The sequence below is a fragment of the Choloepus didactylus genome, chromosome 14 (genome assembly GCF_015220235.1).
Source record: "Choloepus didactylus isolate mChoDid1 chromosome 14, mChoDid1.pri, whole genome shotgun sequence".
Classification (NCBI taxonomy): domain Eukaryota; kingdom Metazoa; phylum Chordata; class Mammalia; order Pilosa; family Megalonychidae; genus Choloepus; species Choloepus didactylus.
This window is the reverse complement of record NC_051320.1, coordinates 80,922,490-80,933,103: the sequence shown is the minus strand read 5'-3', so window position 1 is coordinate 80,933,103 and position 10,614 is coordinate 80,922,490. Positions and strand designations below refer to the sequence as shown.

The following is a 10,614-nucleotide window of genomic DNA, read 5'->3' as shown; positions in this document are numbered from 1 at the left end:
ATTCTGTGGATCAACATGGGGACGCTGGCATCTTAGCAGTATTGGTCTTGCAATCCATAAGTATAGTGTATCTCTTCAAGCGTTAAGGTTGTCTTTCCTTTTTCTCTGCAAGTTGTGTAGTTTTTATTTAGATATCTTTCACATCTTTTGTCTGAAAATGTCTTTAGTTCATCCTTATTCTGGAAAGACTTTTTTGCTAGCTATAGAATTCTGTTATTTTTTCTTCAACACTTTGAAGTCAAAATTCTGCTTCTTTAGCCTTCCATTGTTTTTCCTTTAAGTGTGTGTTTCTCTTTTAAGAGCCTTTCTTTTTCTTTGTGTTCCACAAATTTACTTTATATTTGTACTTTAATATGTGCTTTAATATGGATTTTTTATTTATCCTACTTGTGCTCCCTAGATCTAAGAATTGGTGTCTTTCAACATTTCTGGAGAATTCTCGGCTGTTACTTCTTTGAATAGTACTGCTTCCCCGTTCTCTATAGACTTCACCTTAAACTCCAATTAGACTTCTGTTAGACCTCACTCTATTCACCATGTACCGTACCTTCTTTTTTCATATTGTCTCTTTAGGCTACAATCTGAATAATTTTTAACAGCCAGTTCACTAATTTTAACTGTGACAAATCAGCTATTTGATTTCCATACATTTAACTTTTGACTTTTATTAATATAGTTTTCATTTTCAGAATTTGTTTGGTTCTTTTTCACAACTTCTTGTTTGTTTTGGGTCTGATTCAGCCATTTTTTTTCCCCCATGGGCTCTTGCTTTTCTAGTACTTTAATGATTTTTAACTATGCGCTGCTCATTTTCCCAAGAACTTTATTTGTAAGAATAATTTGAAACATGGGTTTAGATTGGGTTTCTCTTGTGGGAATACTACCAAACCAGGACCATATTTTACTAAATTCTCCACTTGAGGTTTTTCTGTTGACACAGTTCATTTGAATTCATAGTGTATTTCTGCAGAAGCTTAAATGGTGGCTACGTATTTTCAGGGGCACTTATTTCCTCCTACCCAGCAGCAAGGTCAAGACAGGCATGTTTCCTTGGTGTTCCTTTCTGAGGTTTATTTCTTGTTTATATTTCCGTTGAGGTTTTAGCCCTTTGTGGTTGGTCCCACTTTTATGTGGGACTCCATTGTTCAGTTTCCACCTGGGGAAGACCCTCTATCTCCTATTCCCCTTGAAGCCATCCTGGCAGAAGTTCAAGGTCTCCAGGTTTGGCAGAAATCCCTAATGAAAAGCCAGCTTTGGCACTCACTCACTTCACAGTTTTCCTTCTTCCACTTTTTTGACTTCTGCACATTCTTTCCTGGCAGAAATGTTCTACACTGTGTTTTATGATACTTTTGAATCAATTTTATCCAGTATTTTAGTTGTTTTCAACTAAAGAGAGTAGTACAAGGTATCTAATTTGCTATGCTGCCATTAATAGAAGTAGGTGATAGGTGATTTATATATTCTCATCTACATTTGTCTATATCTGTAAAATTTTCTATATTAGCCTGTGTTAATTTTATAGTTCAAAAGAAACAGCAATGATGATTATAAAAACTAATAGCCATTTAACTGTTTTGAATCCTCCAAGTTACTAGAAGGCTCCACCAATACCGTGGCTAATTCAAAATGCAGTCCAGAATTGTCATTCCCTCCACATAGTCATCTACCAGTGGTGATGTGGGCACCACACATTTTAACATTCATGAGAGTTAATATTGAATGAATGCTGCCAAAGGCAAGTGCTTCACTTATGTTGTATCTTGTTCCCTTGTAGGAATGGTCTGCCGAAAGCCTGCTGATCCTGTCGACTGGCCCCCTCTCGTGCTGGGACTGCTCACTCTGCTGAAGCAGTTTCATTCCCGGTACACCGAACAGTTCCTGGCACTGATTGGCCAGTTTATCCGCTCCACAGTGGAGCAGTGTACAAGGTACTGAAGGCCAGCCGGGAATAAATAATGGAACTTAGTTTTAGAAATGTGATTTGAACCTTGCATGCCAAAGGCCTCTGCTTATCTCTAGTAGAGTCGAGAAATGGCTGTTTGCCCTTCTCTGTAAAGCAAGTCAGGGCACATCTCCTTTGTTAGTGCAATTAGTGGTGTGTCCATCTTTAGTCATCCTGCTGGGGAAACTCCTTTTCATGTTCCCAGTGGTTTTCCAAAAATGAATCCTTAGCTGCACCCATGATTAGTGACTACCAAGGGGAAGAAGGTGCTGTCCATTCCTCTGCTCTTTGGGCTCCAGCTCTCAGCCCTTACTGAGCCCGTGCCCTCCAGCTGAGCCACTGCCCAGAGGTGGCTCCAGGCACTTCAGTGGAGAACTTGTCAGTGTCACATGCAGAGCAAAGTCTGAGTTCAGGATGTATGAGAAAACAGAAGTAACACAGAGGTTGCTATTTGATACAAAACTTGTAAACATTCTATTCCTGCTAATTCTTTTAGTTCTTTCAGATAATTCCAAATGGAGTTTTTTGGGATAGAAATAAAAGTTATTTGCATGATGTGCTGGGCCCTGATCTTCCTCCTCTGGTCTCCTGGCTAAATAAATTCTCTGTTATGTCACAAATTCAAATTTTGGAAGATTACCACTTTGTCATTTTTCCAAGTCCTCACAAAGCACTCTGCCTCCTAAAATTGTCAGTGACCTCAGAAACCATTTAATGTACCTCCCACGAAGTGCTGAAATCAACATCCCTGCCAGGTAGTCCTGTCTCTGCTGGGATGCTCCCTTCGTGGAGGCACCCATTCCCTCTCAAGGCAATGCAGTGCCCGGGAAGAGAGTCATTCTCATTGCCAAAAAGTTCCTGGTTGTGTGGAACAGAAATCCATCCCTCTGAACATTTCACTCATTAGGCCTTTTACCTCTCTTTGAAATTAGATAATAAATGCAGTCTCCTTCCCCACAACCTCATTTCAAACATTTGAGGCCAGCGGTTACCTTAGTTCTTTCTTTAGAGACGCCCCTTCCACGTGCTCCTCACGTGCTGTCGTTTAGAGGCTGCTCACCAGGTGTTCTAGAACTTCTGGGTATCCAGGTTGTTACTGGCCATCTTAAAATATGACTCTCCACACTTGTGTTGTGTTTCTGTACAAGCCTTCCCCTCAGAGTGGAGGGATTCTGGCACTCCCACATCGTGGAGTCTGGGTTTGCCTCAGGGCAGCTAAATTTGCAGTAGTAGGTTCTTGTCCATTGCATACCAGCGGCTCGTTTTGATTTTACATTCTATTTAAATGCTGAGATCTTTTCACATGAGCTGCTGCAAGAAGGCCAGTTTTTCCCCATCTTATATTTGATCGATTGATTTTTATATGAGTTTAAAGTCTAGAACTATATCTGTATTAAATTTTAATGAAAACTGTGGAATCATTGGCATAAGGCTATCTGGGAAAAAAGACATGATTTTATTTATAATATTATTACAACTAAGTTTTAAAAAGGCTTTGGATGAAAGACTGTGGGTGGATATACGCTAAGTGCAAATAGCCGTGTCATGTTAGGATGGCAGTGGCATAATGGGTGGGATTTTTTTCTTCTTCCTTACTTTACAAAAGGTTTTTTGATATGACTTTTACCTTGATAGTAACTCAGAAACATCATACCTCACGGGGAAAAGGTATAGGGAAAAAGTTGATCTTGTTTATTTTGAAATGTGGAAGATCATGAATTCTATCTATTTGTATCAATAAAGTATTAGCTCCCCCTCCAGTTATCTCATTAATTTGAACAAGTCTGGTCTGTATGTCTTCAATTGAATTGTTGGTTAAAATATTAAATGAGACAGTCCTTTATTCACCCTTATCTTTCTAGTTTAAAGATAATTTTTCCCTAATTAAAAAAAAAAGGAGGGAGCACAGAACCCAACTTGAAGACTGCCTGTGTCTCCTCTTAACATTTAATATTCCACCAGATGCAGTGGCTTGGCTCTCTTTACTGTTATTATTTTCAAAAACAACAACAAAGGCACCTTGGACATACTCCTTTTATGTTGCTTGGAATTTGGGGGAAACCTCTGCCAACCGTAGTTTTAGTGACTAGTCTAGAACCTCCGTGCAGTTCTTCTGTTTCTTCTGAGCTGTCAGTGGTTTTCTCCATCTCGACTGGATACCTCAGCCTCCTCTCCTTGGTCCCAGGTCAGATGCACTAGGCATTTTAGGTGCCTGCCACTTTCTTTTCCAATTGGCCTCACGTTATGATAGTGAGAATTTCATTTCTGAGACTTCCCCATTCCTCTGAGCTCCCTTCTGTTTTCTCAATTGTTAAAATTTCAGTTCTTTGAACAGGTCTGACTCTGTGTCCTAGAAAAAGCAATCCAGGTTTTTGTTGTTCAATCCATTAACTCTTTCCTCCCATCCCCAAATATTAACCCTTTGTTCTTTGGAGTAGTCAATTTATATAAAGCTGTTAGCTCCTGAACCAAATGCAGACTTTGGGGGGCCTTCTTCCTTTAGCATTAGCTGGTTATCTCACTAGGCAGCAGCAGAGACTGATCGTAACCCGGGCTGTGTCAGAGATGCACTGGCGAGAGCCCAAACTTTGGGACCTGAAGACATGGTTTCAAGGTCCAGCTTTACTCTTTATTAGCCGTGTAGCCTTTTCCAAGTGACTTAACAGCTCTGAGCTTGGTTTCTTCTTACATAAAATGAGAATAATATCTGCTTTAGAGGATTATATGAGGTCATGCTTTTAATGCACAGAGCACATTGTCTTAGAGTAGGCCCTCAGTAGATGTATTAGCCTTTTCCCTTCGAATCTTTTCCAAAGCCAAAAAAATAAGGCTTAAATTTTTTTTTAACCCCAGCTATAGTTAAGGAAGGCGGCAAGTGAAGGGAGTCAATCCAGGGTTTAGACTGAGCTCTGCCATTGTTGCTGGGGCACTTAGAGAGGAGCCGTCACACCTGGCCACCCCCGACCTTTAGAAGTGGCAGGTCCTTCTCCCTCTGTTTCTTCTTCATTAATAACTGTAAAGTATTAAGGGTGGCTTGAGTCCAGCACGTTACAGGCAATCCAGAACATGGTCGTCAGGACACAAGGGTCGAGCTGTCCTTTAGTGTCTCTGATTTGGGGATGCAAAGTAACATAAGGAATCAGATGCATGGATACCCTTCCTTTCCCTTCCCTTCCTTCTGAAGCAGAGCAGATAAAGCCCTGGTCACACCAAGAATTATTGAGAGCAATGGGAACTTTCTCAGGTGCAGACACTCTTAAACCTTTCTTTTAAAAGCAAATCATTAGCAAAATAGATCGATAACCTGGTACCGTGACATTCTTTTTTAATTAGAAGATGCCAATTTGTACATGCATTGGAAATAGTTTTAACACCTAAAAACACCTTTTGATGTAAACAAGAAAGAATGTAAGGTCCATAAGGAGACTATCTTGTACTTTGCTGCATTCCCAGCTCCTAGGCCAGTGCTTGGCAATACTGTTGTTGAATAAATGAATACATGATTAGGAACCAATATGGAAAATTATTAGATGCCATATTTATTTGACAACCTCAAATACACAATAATGTACTAGACACAGTCCCTGATGCTGGAGGTATAAAGAGGAAGACATGACCTGGCATTCAAGGAGTTTATATTCAAGATGGGAAACAGGAATGCAGACAACTGAAAAATTGAGAGGCTTAAAGGAATATACTGTGTCTAATGAGAATATAGGAGAAAGAACGTCTGCCCAGGGGAGTCAGGAAGGACTTTACAGTGGAGGAAGCCCCAAACTGGGACTTGAAAGATGTCCAGGAGTTTACCTTTAAGTAAGCATGCAGTGTAGCTGCAAAGGACTGGAGGGATGAGAGAGGATGACTTGTTCCGAGACCTGCCAGGCTTCGACCATTGTTGTACCAGGCAGTGCTGAGGGAGAGGAGCAGATGAGTCTAGACGGACAACAGAGGCCTATTGGGAAGGGCCGTGCAAACCATACCAAGAAGTTTCAATTTTATCCTATAGGTTAAGTTCCTGAATTGTGTAAGCAGGAGAAAGACTCAGTATGAATCAAGAGGATGTTCCCTAGATTTGTTTCTTCTTTGGCATCTTTTAGTAATCTGTCATTTTTTTTAGTCCTTCAGTATTTTGACTGAGGACCTATTATGTGCAAAGCAGTGAAGTGATCTGGACTGTTCTCTGTTACAGCCAGAAGATACCTGAAATGCCTGCAGATGTTGTAGGTGCCCTTCTGTTCCTGGAGGATTATGTTCGGTACACAAAGCTACCCAGGAGGGTGAGTGACAGATAGTAAAGAACCACAGTAATGACCTTTTTGTAGAAAGGATGGTAATACAGTGGCCCAGGACTCATTAGGGGTGAAGTCCAGTAGCTCATTTGCAGTGGACACCTCCGAGCCCCTGGCCACTGCCTTTCCCCACAGCTCTAAAATGTCCCTACCTTCCCCATCATTGTAAGTGCTTTGCCAGAGGACAGAGTTTTGCAAAACTTCCCTCCTCTTCTTTTCACTGTCTATCACACCCTCCTCTTAGTGGCAACTCACCCATTTCAGGAGTTGAGTGAGGCAGGCAAGCCAGGAGAGAATCCCTTAAGTGGCCAGGGTGAAAAATAACCATCTACTCACTGTGTTTGTTCTTTCCTCTCCAAAATAACCTGGTTCTCACAGCAAGTTTGGTTAAGTTCACACCAAGGCTCAAGTTATTCTGTTTCTAAAAATGAAAGACTACTTTTTAGTTTCTAAGAAATTCTCTACTTTTCTTTCCTACTACTAAATCCACGTTAGTAAATTTTGGCTCAAAGCAAAAAGATTGACAGTAAAATATAAAAGACTTTCAGTAGACACTGAAAAGTCATTTCTGATTTTTAAAAATTAGTAGGTTAGAATTGAAGATGCTTTTTTTTATAAAAAAAAGCCAAAGATGATCTTTGAAAAATTAACAATAGTAAGTATTAATTATTATTGTGAACCGCTAGTAGCATCCTTATGAAAGTCAGGACAACTGTGATATGACAGTAGTGACTCTCCCAGCTATTTTTGTTGTAGAAGTGGAAGACAATAAAATAAATGAAACTCAAAATGTATATTGGAAAGAAGATAAAATTTATTTTATTTATTGAGGATGTATTTGTCATCTTTGAATACCCAATAGAATCATGAGAAAACTATTAAAATAATAAAGGGTTCAGAAAACAGTTTGGTTATAGAATAAACGTACAAAATAAATATATGAACCAATTCAAGAATATAATGGGAAAGAAGATCCCTTTCACAAAAATAACAAAGAAATAGTATAACTAGGAGTAACCTGTAAAACAATTTTTTTTAGTTGTAAAACTTTGAAATAGAAAATTTGAAGTCCGTATTTCTGGATAAGGAGACGCAAATATTTAAAGATTACAGTTCTTTCTAGTTAGTTTATAGGTTTACTGCAGTTACAATCAAAATCCGAGATAATTTTTTTTAAAGTCATAGGATTTAATGGAAAAGGAGTCTTTTTTTTAAAAAAAAAGAAGATATTAAAACATATTGTACCAGATATTAAAACACTGTAAAGCTGCAAAAATCAAAATAGTGGGGTACCAGTGTGAAACAGAAGGATCAGTGCACTAGCATCTGAAGCCTAGAAACAAACAGTGTACAGTGGTATATAAGGAAAAGGTGGCACTTCAGATTAGGGAGGAGGGGAATATTAATCACTCAAAAGTGCTGGGACAGTTAGTTCACTATGTGGTTTAAAGGTAGCAAGTTTTTCCCTTCATATCTTCCATGTATCAAAATAAATTACAGATAAAGAGTTAGTGAGAAAAATGAGACAAATAAATTAGAAATTTTAGACAAATATGTATCAACTCTCAGAACTTCCAAAGTATAACACCAAAGAAAGATACCATAAAAAAAAGATTTAGAGATTTGCATTTATAAATGCTGGATGTAACTAAACAATTCTGTCAAATGTCTCTAATTTAAAAGAAAAAGAAAAAAAGACAAATTGGGGAAAATGTTAACAAAGGACCAATTTCCTTGACAAATTGGGGAAAACATTAACAAAGGACCAATTTCCTTGATTTATAGTGTGCTCTTACAAATCAAAAAAGGAAAAGATGACCAATTCAATAGAAAAAAAATGGGTTGAGGATATTAACAGGCAGTTTTCAGGAAAGGAAATACAAATTGACAATAAATGTGGAAATACACTCGGCTTTACTCATGTTTGAGAGACAAATGTCAAAATAACAGTAAAATTACTATTTCTACCTATCAGATTAGTGAAAAGTAAAAATTTTGGGTCCCCAGTACTTGGAAATGGGACTCCTCAGTGCTCTAAATGGGAGTGGAGATTGGCATAGTCTTGGGGGAGGACAATTTGGCTTTATCTATTAAAAAACAAAAAAAGTTTGTAGTGTATTTACCCTGATCCCAGCAATTCCACTGCTAGGAATTTACCTGATGGATATATATTTATGAAAAAATTCTAGATATTTGTGCAAGGAGCAATGATGTTAATCATTTAAGTTTAGTAGAGGTAAAGAAGGACACAAGATTAGGTGATCCAAATTTCCAGTGTGTGTGTATAAATTGGAAGAAGTCAATATATAAAAATAGTTATCAGTTTTATTTTTCTGAAAGGGATTGGGATTAGAGATTATTTCTTTTCTGTATTTTTTATTTGCTAAATGTTTTCTAATAAGCAGGTGATTCCATTATAATCATAAAAAAATTAAACTGCTTTTAAAAATACTAATCTGCAGCACATGGAGATCACCTAGTTCTGTATTGTAGCCCATTGACCTCATTCCACCCCTTTCTCAGGATGTCCCCTAAACACAGGTAAGAAATCGATGCCTTTGAAGACCTTCGTTCTTTTTCCTGCTCTGGGCTTGCTTTCCCATCATCCCCCACTTGCCAGACATCCTGTCCTTCCTTGGTTGATCCTCAGTAACTGACCCAAGATTACATCTTGGTACTTCCCAGAGACATGAACATTCCTAGCAGATTAAAGTGCCTCTAAGAGCCAAGAAGGAGCTCACATGTGAAGGCAGGAGAGCTGCCCAGCCTCCCCTCAGATGTTGGCTGTGCCAAAAGATGAGACACCATGTCCTAGTTTGCCAGGGTCGATTTAACAAATACCAGAGTCTGGTTGACTTAAACAACAGGAATTCACTGTCAGTTTTGGAGGCTAGACGTTCAAAATCACAGTGTCAGCTGACCATACTTCCTCTGAAGTCTGTAGCATTCTGGTGGTTGCCTGCTGACATGATCCAGCTCTGCCTCTGTCACATGGGCGTCTGTCTCCTCTGTCTCCTCCAGGTTCCTTCTCCTGTGTCCAAATTTACTCTGCTTATGAGGACTCTAGTCATACTGGATTAAGGTCACTATTTTCTTCCTGGTTTTCTTCTGTGATTTAGTTTGGTTTCATCTTAATAGGATCTTCTAGACCCCATTTACAAATGGGTTCACATCCACAGGATGAGACAACAGGACTTGAACATGTCCTTGTGGGGGACGTGACTCAGTCCTCTATACACCAGTGCAGAGGATACCAGTAGGAAAGGGCCGCTGCTCCCAGGAGGGGCCCACCCCTTCCCTGGACTCGTCCCCTTGCTCCAAATGATGTCTTAATTTCTTTAATTTTCAGGTTCCATAAACAGGGGAGATTCGTATGGAAAATTTAGAATTTGTTCTGAGTTACAACAATGTGAATAATGCACCTCCTCTGTTTAATTTTTTAGGTCGCTGAAGCACATGTGCCTAATTTCATTTTTGATGAGTTCAGAACTGTCATGTAGCTTTTTTCTTCTAGTTCTTCAATAAAAGGATTATCTTTAAATCTTCCCACCATCACTAAAATGAATTTGAAAGTGAAGAGAAACTCAGCTGCTCATATAACTGCATTTTCCACCTCTTTTGTGGGAAACATCAGACATTCTGAGTAAGATGTGTCTCACAGCACTAGTTAATATAATTAATATTGTTTAAATCATGGTATTATATGCAATTCATATCATGTGGATGCAGAAACATTTTTGTACTGCCTCTGATAAATGCTGAATGTAACTGTTATGTATAAATCAATTTAGTTTTATGTTCTAAAGAACTATTTGTGCAACTCCAAATTTTCAGTAAAATAGTACTGCCAGTACCCAAAGTTGTCTTACTTATAATTAAAAAACTATGTATTAATCTGTAAAAATAGTCTTGTTTGGAAAGTAAGAATCTAATCCGGTGGGCAGGACAGACCCAGCACAACAGGACGGGTCTAGCACTTGCTGGTAGCACATGTAGTGACCACCCCAGCTGGGGACCATATCATGGAAGTTTCTTGTTGTCTGAGGCTCTTCTAATCCTACACGCCCTGGGGTGCTCCAGCATCCCTTCTGTAGGATTCCCTAACTTCAGCTGCTCCTTCCAGCCTCTTCCTTCCTTCCCTGGCAGTCAGGGTATACACCCTAAGCCCTGCCCCAACTCCTCATAATCATTAGCTTTTTTTCCTTTCAGTAACAGTTTAGCCATAATTTTTTAATCTCCCCTGAAATCCTAAAGCACTCTGTAAAAATTGCCCTGAAAAGGCAGTAGCCACCCTACCGTAGCAACTTGGACAATGGCAACTTAGGTAAGAACAAGAAAGATGTTTTGGTCCTGACCCCTTGGCTAGCTGTGACCTCCTCT

General features: G+C 39.1%; 1 protein-coding gene across 3 annotated transcripts in view; it reads left to right on the top strand.

Moving 5' to 3' along the window:
• The window catches only part of WASHC5 (WASH complex subunit 5), a 62,934-nt gene extending 52,804 nt beyond the window's left edge, over positions 1–10,130 (top strand). For 2 of the 3 annotated variants that reach the window (XM_037802441.1, XM_037802440.1), the window contains 3 exons: positions 1,778–1,931; positions 6,135–6,222; positions 9,678–10,130. In XM_037802441.1, the coding sequence (XP_037658369.1) occupies positions 1,778–1,931; positions 6,135–6,222; positions 9,678–9,734 (299 nt within the window). In that variant the 3' untranslated portion in view covers positions 9,735–10,130. The remainder of the gene's footprint in view (positions 1–1,777; positions 1,932–6,134; positions 6,223–9,677) is intronic. The other variant, XM_037802442.1, reaches the window with a different exon arrangement.
• Positions 10,131–10,614: the final 484 nt, after the last annotated feature.